At 41.7% G+C, this 15077-nt stretch overlaps 1 protein-coding gene across 12 annotated transcripts in view; it reads left to right on the forward strand.

Moving 5' to 3' along the window:
- The window catches only part of BPTF (bromodomain PHD finger transcription factor), a 132263-nt gene that overhangs the window by 29223 nt on the left and 87963 nt on the right, over nucleotides 1–15077 (forward strand). For all 12 annotated transcript variants that reach the window (XM_070479764.1, XM_070479762.1, XM_070479767.1 and 9 more), the window contains exon 2: nucleotides 9535–10357. In XM_070479764.1, the coding sequence (XP_070335865.1) occupies nucleotides 9535–10357 (823 nt within the window). The remainder of the gene's footprint in view (nucleotides 1–9534; nucleotides 10358–15077) is intronic.

Here is a 15077-nt window from a genome sequence, read left to right on the forward strand (position 1 = left end):
TTATTTCCAATTTTGGGGGTGCTTCTTTAGAACGCATATCATGTACTCTTTATCAATTCTTAAATCTTTATGTGTATATATTTATATGGATTTCTTTATCTGAGGCTTGCATCTTTATTTCAGTTTCGATAGACTCCTTATTTTGCTGGAATTTCACAGAGAATGCTTTTAGTATTTTGCGATTGTTTTAAAGAGAGAGACTACTGAAATGTGTTTTAGCCTTGTGTTGTTAACTCAGTGGGGTAAGGTTGTGGAGTAGTCCCTAGATACATTTCTAGACGAGGGTTCTCCAAAGAACTTTCTGGGGTGATGGAAATGTTCTGTATCTATACTGTCCAGCCTGGTAAGCCACTAACCATATATGGCCATTAAGCACTTGAAATGATGCCTCTTGTTAAAATTTTTGCTTTAGGTGTCCAAACTTTCTAACTCTGTGATTGATCTCCTTTAGCTGCTATTTCTACCACCTGCACAAAGGACTCTTGTTATTTCTCAAATGCCTTTTACCTGAGAGGTTGACTCAAGTGGTTTTTTAGCAATAGGGGAGAAAGTCTAATGCAGTAAAGAGCATCAGCCTAAGAGACAGGTAGACTTCACCTTTACTGTAACTCTTGGTGGCACTGACTGTGTTACCTGGGACCAGTCATTCAGCCTTTCTATATGCATCTTTTTAAAAGGAGACGATAACAATACCTCGTTCATGGAGTTGATGTGGAGATAATGCATTTAAATGTGTTTATTAGCACAATTCCTCTCTCTGGTGTATAGGAACCCCTTTGAAAGCTAGCTGCTATTTTTCCTGTTATTACTGAAATGGAAGGAAAGAGAATGGAGACAAAGGAGATTCCCTGGAAGAGCACAAACTTGTGAGTAATAATCTTAAAGCTAGGTTGGGGCACTATTCTAGATCAAAGGGGGATATCCTTGTTTGGACAAATTAGTTTCATAATTTAAAAAAAAGTGTGTGTTAGTTGCTCGGTGGCGTCTGACTCTTTGCAACCCCATGGTCAGTAACCCACCAAGCTCCTCTGTTGATGGAATTCTCTAGGCAAGAATACTGGAGTGGTAGCCATTACCTTCTCCAGGGGATCTTACTGACTCAGAGATTGAACCTGGGTCTCCTGCATTGCAGGCAAGATTCTTTACTGGCTGAGCCACCAGGGGAGCCCAATTTTAAAAAGATGACTAGTAAATATATCGTTGTTCAGTTGCTAAGTCGTGTCTGACTCTCTGTGACCTCATGGACTGTAGCCCATCAGGCTCCTCTGTCCATGGGATTTCCCAGGCAAGAGCACTGGACTGAGTTGCAGTTTCCTTCTCCAGGGAATTTTCCTGACCCAGGGACTGAACCCCAGTCTCCTGTATTGGCAGGTGACTTCTTTACAACTGAGCCACCTGGGAAGCCCAATAAACATATTACAGATGACTTATTTTGTTACGCCATTCATGGTTTGTGTGTAACATTAGATTAAAGAATGAGACTTGATTAGATACTGAATGTTAACTTCTGTTGGAAACGAACTTCACTCACCCCGTATACCAATACTGAGTGTATATCTTTCTTCTGTCAGATAGCAGTTAGAAATAGGGGGACAATATTAACATTTTTTTTCCATAGAAACACACATGTATATAGAGTTATGGAGTCTAAAAGTCTGAAAATATTGTAAATATCCTTCTTAGTATAATACAATAAAAATGTGTAAGCCAAACTGAAAAATCTGCAGTGGCATCTGGATTTTAATCTTGACCTGACTGCACCCTGGATCTCTGCCCGTTGTAGGTGGTTTTGCTTCTGGGTATCATTTGTTGAACACTTTTAAAATTTTAGTTATTACAATAAAACATGGTCTGTGCTCTCAAGAAGTTAACACATGAGCTGAGGACGCATAATTGCCTGTAGTATAAACGTGCTCACGCTACAACAGAGAGCTGTACAAAGTGTCAGAGAAGCACGGGGCCTGGAGGCCCAGGAGAAGACGGAAAGGTAACATCTGATCAGGGCCTTGAAAAAGGTCTAGAATTTCTTGCAGCTTCAGCAAATGAAGGCAATATCTACTTAAAATGTATAGAGAAGTTTTTAAATGAAAACAGTGGGAAATTAACAAATACAGATTGTGCCAACAGTGTATATTTAAAAAACTCCAGGCGTGTAGAAAAGGACCCCAAGCAACAGTTAACACTTAATGTTATTGACCAGTTCTTCCAAAGAGCTCAGAGAAGAGGGTGTCCCCATAGACCCTATTAAGTAAACCTCTATTATGGAATTCAAAGGAGTGGAAAGTATCGCCTCAGCAACTGCCAGGTTATTTAAATAGTGTACATAAAAACATAATTCTTCTGTTAAGGTAATAATCTGTCACATGGGCCAGAATCCTTGTTGTTCAGTCAAGAAACTGTGTTGACATTGACAAATTCTTGGTCTTTGGTTCCCCCAGCCCCCGTGCAGACCACTTTCCATCTTTAGCATTTTCTCTTTGTGGTCTTAATTAATGTCTTCGATTAGGCTTCAGTTTCCTTTCACACCAGTCCTCTTCTAATCATGCCTTGAGGCAGCCTCTTAGCTTTCTTGCCTTGAGTTTCCACAAAAGCTCTACTTTTTGCTTGGTAGGTGGAATATCCAATTTCAGTAAAGCCCTAATTTTCAAACTTGACTGAACATGGGAATTATCTGGGGGAGAAAGATTAAAAATACAGATTACTGAGCTTCACCTGGGGTCTGTAAATTTGAGTTGCATTTTGATACTCCGCTTTTAACAGTTTCAGGTCAGTTCAGTTCATTCACTCAGTTGTGTGCGATTCTTTGTGACCCCATGGCTGGCAGCATGTCAGGCCTCCCTGTCCATCACCAACTCCCAGAGCTTGCTCAAACTCATGTCCATTGAGTCGGTGATGCTGTCCAACCATCTCATCCTCTGTCATCCCTTTCTCTCCTGCCTTCAGTCTTTCCCAGCATCAGGGTCTTTTCCAATGAGTCAGTTATCAGGTGGCCAAAGTATTGGAACTTTAGCATCCGTCCTTCTGATGAATATTCAAGACTGATTTCCTTTAGGATTGACTGGTTGGATCTCCTTGCAGTTTAAGGGACTCTCAAGAGTCTTCTCCAACACCACAGCTCAAAAGCATCAACTCTTCAGTGCTCAGCTTTCTGTATGATCCAGCTCTCACATCTGTACATGACTACTGTAAAAACCATAGCTTTGACTATACAGACTTTGTTGGTAAAGTAATATCTCTGCTTTTTAATATGCTGTCTAGGTTTGTAATAGTTTTTCTTCCAAGGAGCATGTGTCTTTTAATTTTGTGGCTGCTGCAGTCACCATCTACAGTGATTTTGGAGCCCAAGAAAATAAAGTCTGTCACTGTTTCCATTGTTTCCCCATCTATTTGCCATGAAGTGATGGAACTGGATGCCCTGATCTTTGTTTTTTGAAATTTTAGTTTTAAGCCATCTTTTTCACTCTTCTCTTTCACTTTCATCAAGAAGCTCTTTAGTTCCTCTTTGCTTTCTGCCATAAGGGTGGTGTCATCTACATATCTGAGGTTATTGGTATTTCTCCCAGCAGTCTTGATCCAGCTTGTGCTTCATCCAGCCTAGCATTTCACGTGATGTTCTCTGCATAGAAGTTAAATAAGCAGGGTGACAATATACAGCCTTGACGTACTCTTATCCCAGTTTGGAACCAGTCTGTTGTTTCTTGTCTGGTTCTAACTGTTGCTTCTTGACCTGCATACAGATTTCTCAGGAGGCAGATAAGGTGGTCTGGTATTCCCATCTCTTTAAGAATTTTCCACAGTTTGTTGTGATCCACACAGTCAAAGGCTTTAGTGTAGTCAATGAAGCAAAAGTAGATCTTTTTCTGGAATTCTCTTGCTTTCTCCATGATCCAGTGGATGTTGGGAATTTGATCTCTGGTTCGTCTGCCTTTTCTCAATCCAGCTTGAATATCTGGAAGTTATTGCTCAGTTCACGTACTGTGGAAACCTAGCTTGGAGAATTTTGAGCATTACTTTGCTAGCGTGTGAGATGAGTGCAATTGTGCAGTAGTTTGAATATTCTCTGGCATTGCCTCTCTTTGGAATTGGAATGAAAACTGACCTTTTCCAGTCCTGTGGCACTGCTGAGTTTTCCAAATTTGCTAGCATATTGAGTGCAGCACTTTCACAGCATCATCTTTCAGGATTTGAAATAGCTCAACTGGAATTCCATCACCTCCACTAGATTCATTTGTAACCGTGCTTCCTAAGGCCCACTTGATTTCGCACTCCAGGATGTCTGGCTCTAGGTGAGTGATCACACCATTGTGGTTATCTGGGTCTTTAAGATCTTCTTGTATAGTTCTCCTGTGCATTCTTTAACAGTGTACCATGTGATTTTGCTGCACTTCCAGTTTTAGGATGAATGGTTTCAAGGCAGCATCTCAAGCTTTGTATCTTGGCCACTCTGGACAGCGTCCCGTGCTGTGCCCAGTTGTGTCCGAGTCTTTGTGACTGTGGACTGTAGGCTGCCAGGTCCTCTCTCCATGGGACTTCCCAGGCAAGAATACTGGAGTGGGTTGCCGTTTCCTCCTCCAGGAGATCTTCCTGACCCAGGGATCAAACCCACATCTCCTGCGTCTCCTATCTTGGCAGGTGGATTCCTTACCACTGAGCCACCACGGCAGCCCCTGTGAGGCAGGCAGGGTCCAACCAGGGAAGGAGCCAGTGCCCTCCTCAGTGAGTGCAGAGTCCTCACCAGAGGATGTCAGGAAAGTCCTGAGAAGTGTTTTTCAGATTGTGGGCTGCATGCCGCATGTTTTAAAAGCAGAAAAAGAATGGAATAGAAGGTATTGAAATGGGATGGAAGAGAAGATATTAGTCTAAGTGAAAGTCGTCCAGTCGTGTCCGACTCTTTGCGACCCCATGGACTGTACAGTCTGTGGAATTGTCCAGGCCAGAATACTGGAGTGGGTAGCCTATCCCTTCTCCAGCGGATCTTCCCAACCCAGGAATCGAACCAGGGTTTCCTGCATTGCAGGCGGATCCTTCACCAACTGAGCTATGAGGGAAGCTAAGAGTAGTGCTTAAAAGACTTTAGTTTTGGGCTGTATACTAGATTGAGATATAAAATGTATTCTTATTTTGGGTCATGGACAAAAAGTTTGCAGACTGCCCTCTCAAGGTTATGTGTATAGCCTTAACCTGGCTCTTGCTGACTTGCTCCCCAAAGTGGTGGTGCCACTTTAGGGTCCCAAAGATGATATACCAGTGTTTCTGTTGTCTGTTCTTCTCGACAGTTTGTTTGGATGGACTTTAAAATTTTTGTCTGTTGATGAGTATGAAACAGTATCTCATTGTGGCTTTACTTTGTCTTTTCCGGATAGCTAGTGAGGTTGATGTTAATCACTTTTTTCTTTAATAGAGGAAAATTAATCTAATTTATCTGCTAGATATTAGATCAGTGTTGCAATGGTAAATCCTCAGTGGTATATTATAAATACATTTCCCTGAATAGTTGAAATGACTTGACTTGCTAGTACTAATGATTGACAGTTGAGGGGCGTAAGTGGTTTAATTTTACGAGTTTTCTCTTTATACACTATACTGTATGCTTAAACGTGAATCTTTGAATTTGGCATAATGACCTTATATTTGTATTCATACAAGACTATCAGTAGCCATTATTACTAGCATCATTTTATTGATTTGAATATTAATATTTTTATGTATTTGCACAGATACCTGCCCAGTATTTTTCTTAAAATATAGTAAAAATATGTGCATATGATGTTTAAGACTATAAAAGGATAAAAAAAAATTAGCGTTTCTTCCTTCCTTTCCTCCATTTCTCCTCCCCAGAAGCAACTATGAAAAAGATTCTTATATGACCTCTTAGATGCATATACTATATTGATCTCCCCCTTCCTTTTTTTGTTTCTAATTTCTTTTCTCAAATGACATTCTCATCATTATTTTGTAGCTGGCTTTTTCTTCTATTTAATAACATATCTCCAAGATTTTTTATTTCAACCCGTATGAATATCATCTTATTCTTTTCAACTGCTATATTGGATGCTATTATCTATATGCATTGTTATTTATGATTTAAGTATTGATGTATATTTAGGTTAAATGAAAAAACCCAGAAAATACACACAAAGAAACTGTGTTAAGTATTTTGTACTCACTTAAATGCATGTGTCTGTATATCTGCAGAATAACTTCTCGGAGGTGGAATTGCAGGGTCAAAGGGCTATGCCTTCAGATAGATTTTTGGCAAATTGCCTTCTTAACAATTGAACTTATTTAAACTTTCCCAATAATACTTCAGAATGAACTGACTAGTATTTAATGTTAACTTTGAAAAGTGCTCACATTGTTCAGTGTGTATATAGTTGTAGTTTGAATATGCCCTGTTTTGTGGTTTCCAGCTAGATACTGGAGTGTAGAATTTGTGAACCTTTTTTTGCCTTTCTTCCTCTTACCTCCAAACCTAATAGAAAGCAAACATGCTTTAGCTTAAGATAAAGCTAAATGAATTGTTAAATATCAGAATACATTGGTTATCCAAAATCTTTTAGAATCTGTGAAAGCTGATACTTTAAAATTAGACGTTGGATAGTGTTTCTGTTACTGTCTACTACAGAAGAGTACTATCAACAGTCTTTTTTTAGGGGAGAAAAAACATTAACTGCTCTCATTGATAGTCTTTAAATAGCAATTTTCTGAGTTTCTCATTATAAAAGATTTATATACTGTGTTAAATACTGTTTTAATCAGTTCCCTTTTATTTGCAAGTGACAGAAAACCAACATGTTCACTTTAAGCAAAAGGGGAGTGGTTTTTGGTTTGTGTGACTGGGAAATTTGAATGACAGCTTCTGCCAGTACTCCTGAGTTATATCAGTACTTTTCTCCCACTCCTGCTTCTTCTGTCTCTTGTGTTTATTCCCTTCTTCACAAGGGTGGTAAAGGTGGGTTGGCCCCAGACCACCTCTGGCTACCATCTTGGAAAGAACAAGCTTCAGAGTATTTCTCACTCAACATCTGAATATAGAATATCAGGCAGGACTCTAGCTGGCCCACAGTGCCAACGATCAGGAGATGGAATACTATGTTTGAGGACCCCATCAGGTTCAGGTGGTGTAGGGGGAAGGTAATTCTCTAAAGAGAGTGATGCTGGCAAATGCTGCCAGTAAAAGAAGCATGTCAAATCTTTCATAGGTCTAAAAGGTGGGTGTTCAGCTGCAGAGGTGGAATAGATACCATGAACAGGTAAATTATAAGGTAACAAATGGCTCAGAGAAGGCGACAAGCATTCAGAAGAGTTTGGGGGAGTTAGAGTAGTCTTTTGCAGGAAGTGGTACCAGAGTCAAATGTTAAGGTGGCCGTGTTATATTCCACTCCACTTGATTTCTTGCTTCATAAGGTCACTTTTATCCATCTTTTTCTTCATTCTCACAGCCAGACTCTGAATCCAGGTCTTTATTTTCTCGGTAGTTACAGAAGATGCCCTGTTTCTGATCTCTTCCCCTTGTCCTTTTCATTGTACACACTGAAGCCAGAGAAGACTTTCTAGAACACTCTTCTCATGTCTCTGCCCTGCTCAGATTCTCTTTACAACCTTCATTACTGTCTGAATAAAGTGCTGCACAAATGCCTGCACCTAACGTTTAAGGATCCCTGTGTTCTGGTCCTCGAACTTCTTTTCCAACCTTTGCTTCTGCAGTCTTTTACTTGGACTCTATTTGACAGCATTTTGCATGAACAGCCGAGAGGAGCACAGGCACTGTCTCTGTAAGCAGGTTTGTCTCAGTTGGCGACTCGTATTTCTTCTCTTGGATTTGAGGGATTCCTCTAGGTTCAGTCTTCCCTTAATCCCTTTCGGCTTTCTTTTATTTATACTTAAGCAGCTGAGACCCAAATAATTTCCAGAAGACAGTGAAATTCACTGGATTACCATCATGATGCTTATCACTAATATGGTGATTCTGTGACTTAGTTGAGTCTGTGAAAACTGCATCTTTGTAGTAGATGAAAGTTGGCTAAGATGAAGGAAGTTTCTTTCCTTACTACGTAGGGTGGGTGCTCAGTCACTAAAAGTTGTGTCTAACTCTTTGCAACCCCATGAACTGTAGCCTGTCAGGCTCCTCTGTCTATGGGGTTTCCCAGGCAAGAATACTGGAGTGGGTTGCCATTTCCTCCTCCAGGGGATCTTCCTGACCCAGGGATGGAACCTGCATCTTCTTCTTGGCAGGCGGATTCTTTACCACTGAGACACCAGGGAAGCCCCTTACTATATAGGCTCACCTGCGAAGTCTTGCCTAGGGTGATCCCTTGAACCTTTTTCTACAGAAAGTAATGGATATAGTCTTATTTGGAAAATCTTTCCAGTGAATGAATATGAGGAGTAGTGCTTTGTATAAAAGATCTTGACCTTTTATATCCTTTAGTGTACTTTCTTCTCCTGGTGTCCTGTACCCTTTTAGTTTGTACCTAATGAGAGTTAGCTGGACCTGAGGAGGGCTTAGGAATGGGGGACGGAAGAGGCAATCAGGAGGTGACCAGCAGCCCAAATCCATGGTTACCATAAAGCTTAATTGTGAAAAATGAATTCAGTGTTAACTGATCTTGATAAAATTAATCCTGGTGTTTAAAAATACATTTCTTGTTCTGTAAACATCATTGGAAAGTGTAATAATAGTAATGTAGGCATAGCGTTTTAAGAGAAACTTGTTTCTTTCCACAAGTTTTCTTATTAAAATACTTCATAGACTTTTTCTGAGAATTGAATGAGATCTGCATGCTTGTTATAAACTAAGCTCTCAAATGATATGTGTTGGTATATTTATTTACATACATAGGTATTCCTAGACTGGACATCGCAGCTCGTAACTTGGCAAGCAGGCACCTGCTATTGCTTAATTTATACTGAAAAATTACAATCTGTTGTCTGTTTTCTTAAGTGAACCCCTGACCTCATTTTCTCCCAGTATTGGAACCTTGCTTGTCTTTGCTCTTCCTTCCTCCTTCTTCCTTTCTGTCTCAGCCCTAACCTTGAGCTTCACTGTAGAACTCTGGAAGTACTTCTGGCTGAGGAAGAGGGCTGCTGCACCAGCAGACTTCCTGTCTGATTGCTGAGAGCCATTTCTTAGTGCAGCGGGGCACCAGGTTGCGCCTGTTCTCTTGGAGATGTCTTTTTTTCATTTATATTCTCGTCGGGTCTTTCACAAATACACTGTTAACTTTTTTATCATGATTACTTATAAACCAGTTAACCCCTCTAGGTAATTGAGAACTGAATATAATTGCAATTTATTTTGTACTTCTGGTTTGGGATATAATGGGAAAACTTTGCATTTAGATTTTCTACAGACTTAAAGATCAGAGCTAAATCATTGCTTCTTGGTGTTCTTTGAACTTGGCAGTTATTAGAAAAATAGCAGTATGGCATATCTCTTTTCGGGGGTATATGTCCAAACAGGAAAAACTAGAAAACCCATAGTTTGTAGAAATGAGGTCTTGATTTGTAATTATACCATTTCTTTCTTTATAGGTAGGCGAAAACCGAGAGTACATCGGCCTCGTTCTCCAATATTGGAAGAAAAAGACATCCCGCCCCTTGAATTTCCCAAGTCCTCTGAGGATTTAATGGTGCCTAACGAGCATATAATGAATGTTATTGCCATTTATGAGGTATTGCGGAACTTTGGCACGGTTCTAAGGTTATCTCCTTTTCGCTTCGAGGACTTCTGTGCGGCTCTGGTGAGTCAAGAGCAGTGCACACTTATGGCAGAGATGCACGTCGTGCTTTTGAAAGCCGTCTTGCGTGAAGAAGACACTTCCAATACTACCTTTGGACCCGCTGACCTGAAAGACAGCGTGAACTCCACGCTGTATTTCATCGACGGCATGACGTGGCCGGAGGTGCTGCGGGTGTACTGTGAGAGTGACAGGGAGTACCATCACGTGCTTCCTTACCAGGAGGCGGAGGACTATCCTTACGGACCGGTGGAGAACAAAATCAAAGTCCTGCAGTTCCTAGTCGATCAGTTTCTCACCACAAACATCGCCCGCGAGGAGCTGATGTCTGAAGGGGTGATCCAGTATGACGACCACTGTCGGGTCTGTCACAAACTCGGGGATTTGCTTTGCTGCGAGACCTGCTCGGCGGTGTACCATTTGGAATGTGTGAAGCCGCCGCTCGAGGAGGTGCCGGAGGATGAGTGGCAGTGTGAAGTCTGTGTAGCACATAAGGTGCCTGGTGTGACTGACTGCGTTGCTGAAATCCAAAAAAACAAACCCTATATTCGACATGAACCTATCGGATATGACAGAAGTCGGAGGAAATACTGGTTCTTAAACCGAAGACTCATAATGTGAGTAAATCTGGTCTTAGGTTTTTTTGGTGTGTATTTAAAATTAAGCCAGCTTCCTTCATGATTGATGTAGCAGAGCTGTGCTGCCGATGTGATACAAAGTTTTGTGATTTAAATAATGAGTTGTATGCGTGTGTGCTAAGTCACTTCAGTAGTGTTCGACTCTTTGCGACCCAGTGGACTGTAGCCTGCCAGGCTCCTCTGTCCGTGGGATTCTCCAGGCAAGAATACTGGAGTGGATTGCCATGTCCTTCTCCAGGTGATCTTCTCCACCCAGGGATCAAACCCACGTGTCCTACATCTCCTGTATTGGAAGGTTGATGCTTTACCACTGGCACTATCTGGGAAGCCCAATGAATTGTATAGTTTAATAACTACTAATTTGAAGGAATGTGTGCATTAAAACAAGTTTTTACAATTGTAAGGACAGAACGGTATATGAGAAAAAGCAAAGTATACACCATTGTATTCAATACCTAGGATGGAAAAATTAATTACTTAAAATTAATTGAAAACATTAATTATTAGGTGGAAAGCCACATGCCGCTGTGGACGCTTCCCCCATAAGATTCCCTGCACCGCCCCCAACCCCTACTCTCACTCCCCAGGATAGTCTCCGTGCTAACTTTGGTGTTAGGATTTTCTTGCTTCGCTTTTTAGTTTTGCTCTATCTGTATATGAAAAGGAGCAGCAAGAACAAACGAGCTGTCTCAGGAAAGATCGGTGCTGTTGTACTGATTGTAGTCTCTCAGAAGATAAACCCAGCAAACACATGGTCATAGTCTTGGCTTGTGCTTTCCCGAGGGTTTTCAAGAGATTTCTTCCAGACAGGGCAGTGGGAAGAGTGGGAGAAAGTCTGGGAAAGCAGAGGGTTAACCTTAGTGAGGGTGATGGACAGGGTTGTAGTGTGGACTTGGTTTTGGACAGCCTGTAGAAGTATGGTCAGAGAGAGCAGGCTGCTTTGTAGTTGCAGCTTCTAAAGTTTTCAGAGCCTTCTTCAAGCTCTCAGAACTAGGTCAAAGCAGAAAATTTGTCGTGGGATGAAATGAAAGAGCAGGCGTGGAGAGGAGAGAAGGAACTTCATCAGCCCACGGCCAGACCAGGCCAGGTAGAGAGGAGGAGCTTAGCCAGGCCCACCCTTAGTTTTTTAAAAATGGCACAGAATAAACAGCGAATTTCAGAATTTTGTACAGTTGTCGTCTTGCAGTGTTGCTATTGAGAAATCTGAATCCATTCACTGCTTCTTTGTATAGAACCAGCTTGGACTTACCTGGAAGCTTATAGAACCTTCTCTTTGCCTTGGTGGTTCTTGCCGTTTTAGAGTGATACGACCTCATGGGGGTCTTGTTTTTGTCCATTGTGTGTGTGGTGGGCACTTTGAGTCTGACAGTTGAGTCAGTTCTGAGAACTTCCCTTGAGGACTTCCTCCTCTCCTGTTCCCTGTTTCATTTTTCTTGAACTATTATTTTATTGAATGTTGGACTTCCTGTTTTGGTCTTCTGATTTTATCTTTTCTCTCCAGTTTTCCTCTTTGTCTTTGTCTTCTTTGGAGTGTGTGGGTGTGCGCGCACGCGTGTGTGTTGCTTGGTGTGTGTATGTTTTGCTCAGTTTTTCTGGAAGATTTCTTTATCTTGGTCTTCAAGCCCTACTATTTATTTTTCCTTTCCTGTCATATTTTTATTTTTTAAGAGCTCTCTTGTTCTTAAAATCATCCTCGTTTTTTAAAAATAACATAAAATCCTGGTCTTTTATTATTTTCTGGGAATAAAAGTTTCTCTTACTTGTGAAGATTATTTTTGGTAGTTTTGATAGTTTTCCATTTATTTTTTCCCTCTCTGCATGATCTCTGTTCCTTCTAGTCTGCTTCTTCCTGCTGTTTGTTCGTTTGTTTTGTCTCTTCCATCCTTAGATGTCTATTAATCCTTAGTTTTCTGCTCTTGATTGATTAACCTTGTGGGATTATACAGCTGATTGAAAGTTCTGAGCAAGTGGGTAGGCTCTGTCAATTTTGAGCTTAGCCTTTAGGTGGTTTTTCTTAATCTTTGTTCTTGGTGATCCCCAGTGGCACTCACTATCTTTAGCCCTTCCTCTTGAACTTGTCAGGTGGTCCAGAGAGGCCTTTTCTTGTGTCCGGCGTAGAGCCTGAGGGTCTGGCTGGCTGGGTGGAGAACGTGGGCTGCATTTACCATGCACGCCACATTTACTTTGTGCTTTGTTTTTTGTTCAGTGGCTCAGTCGTGGCCGATTCTTTGCAACCCCATGGACTGCAGCACGCCAGGCTTCCCTGTCCTTCACTGTCTGCCAGAGTCCTTCACTATCTGCTGGAGTTTGCTCAGACTCACGTCCATTGAGTTGATGATGCCATCCAACCATCATCCTCTGTTGCTCCCTTTTCCTCCTGCCCTCAATCATTCCCAGCATCAGGGTATTTTCCAGTGAGTTGGCTCTTTGCAGCAGGTGGCCAAAGCATTGGAGCTTTAGCATCTGTCCTTCCAATGAATATTCAGGGTTGATTTCCTTTAGGATTGACTGGTTTGGTCTCCTTGCAGCCCAAGGGACTCTCTGGAGGCTTCTCCATACTGTGTGCAGAGCCACTCAGTTCCTTGGTTTTCTGTACAGTACCTTTGTTCCTGGTGTCCCCTGGTCCAGAGAAGCTCACTTTTACCTCCTGTAGTAACTAAACCTTTAGTGGCTTAAAGTGGGTCAGTACGTGGTCTCTAGATCTGCTCCTGACACAGCTGCCAAGCCCTTCGCTGCTGTCGATACTCCTTCTGCATTTCCGTGCCTTCTGAGTATTGTGATTGCTGGTTCTCAGCTCCACCCTTTATATTTCAGATTGCACTTTCTTGGCTCTGTTAAAGGCAGTTATCACTTGTCCATCTGCTTTCCTGCTTCCAGTTTTGCTGCTGTTGTCGTTGTCTTTTTTATTTTCTCTAATCTTTTTTTAAAAATTTTTATTGGAGTATAGTTGATTAACAATTTTATGTTAGTATCAGGTAGACCACAAAGTGAATCAGTTATACACATACAGATACCTACTGTTTTAAAAATTCTTTTCCCATATATGCTATTATGGAGTATTGAGTAGAGTTCCTTGTGCCATCCTGTAGGTCCTTATTAGTTATCTGCTGTATATATAGCAGTGTATATATGTCAATCCCAGTCTCCCAGTTTATCCCTCCCCACACTTACTCACTGGTAACCATACATTTGTTTTCCCCATCTGTAATGCTGTTTCTGTTTCATAGACAAGTTCATTTGTACCCTTTATGTAGATTCCATATGTCATCAATATCATATGGTATTTGTTGTTCTCTCTCTGACTTACTTCACTTAGTTTAAGAGTCCCTAGTTCCATCCATGTTGCTGCACAATGGCATATTTCATTCTTCTTAGAAAAGTATTTATTTATTTCGTTGTGGCAGGTCTTAGTTGCAGCAGTTGGGATCTTCATTACATCATGTGGGATCTTTCATTGGGGCCTGTAGACTCAGTAGCTCTGAGGCATGTGGAATTTTAGTTCCCTGACCAGGGATTGAACCCACGTCCTCTCCATTGCAAGAGAGATTCTTAACCACTGGACCACCAGGGAAGTCCTTATTTCATTTTTTTTTTTAATGGCTGAGTAATATTCCATTGTATGTATGTACCACAGCTTCTTTATCCACTCTTCTGTGAATGGGCATCTAGGTTACTTTTGTCCTGGCAGTTGTAAATAGTGCTGCGGTGAACATGAGGGTGCATGTATCTTTTTGAATTATGATTATCTAGTTTCTTTATTCTTATATGTTTAGATCTTTTTTAAAAAATGCAAACATACTTTATAATTTTATTTATTTGTTTGGCTGTGATGGGTCTTCGTTGGTGCACGGGCTTTTCTCTGGTTGCAGCGAGCATGGGTTACTCTCTAGTTGCCATGTGCGGGCTTCTCGTTGTGGTGGCTTCTCTTGCTGCGGAGCATGGGCTTATGGGTGCACGGGCTTCAGTAGTTGCTGTCCCCAGGCTCTAGATCACAGGCTCAATCATTGTGGCCCATGCATTTAGTTACTTTGAGGCATGTAAGATCCTCCCAGACCAGGGATCGAACCTGTGTCTCCTACACTAGCAAGCCAGTTCTTTACCACTGAGCCACCAGGGAAGTAAGTACTGTAAGTTTACATCTTTAAAAATACTTCTTCAGCAGTTTTAAGAGGGTTTCAAGGGGCTTCCCTGGTGGCTCAGATGGTAAGAATCTGCCTGCAATGCAGGAGACCTGGGTTCAATCCCTGGTTTGGGAAGATCCCCTAGAGGACGGCATGGCAACCCCCTCCAGTGTTCTTGCCGGGAGAATCCCGTGGACTGAGGTGCCTGGTGGAATATTGTCCATGGGGTCACAAGGAGACATGACTGAGCGGCTCAGCACAGCACCCAGCAAGAGGGTTTCCAGAGCGAGCGTGAATGAGACATGTGGGTTCAGTCTGTTCCTTAATCCAGAAACCAATGTGAGAAACAGTGTATTATGTTTGTAGGTGTTACTCTGTGTTTTTTGGGTTCTATCAGTTATTTTAAATTTTTGTATAATTTCCTCTTTTCGCCCCCGTACCTCCCACATACCTGGTTGTGGTGTTTACCGTTCCATCGTGGAAGCTTGGGTTGGCGGGGCCGTTACCAGTGGAGAGGTGACTGGAGCCACACTTGGTGTGAGGTTTAATGCAGTCTTTCATTCTACAGGAAGAGGCAG

This window comes from Odocoileus virginianus, chromosome 17, assembly GCF_023699985.2.
Source record: "Odocoileus virginianus isolate 20LAN1187 ecotype Illinois chromosome 17, Ovbor_1.2, whole genome shotgun sequence".
NCBI classification, from domain to species: Eukaryota; Metazoa; Chordata; class Mammalia; order Artiodactyla; family Cervidae; genus Odocoileus; species Odocoileus virginianus.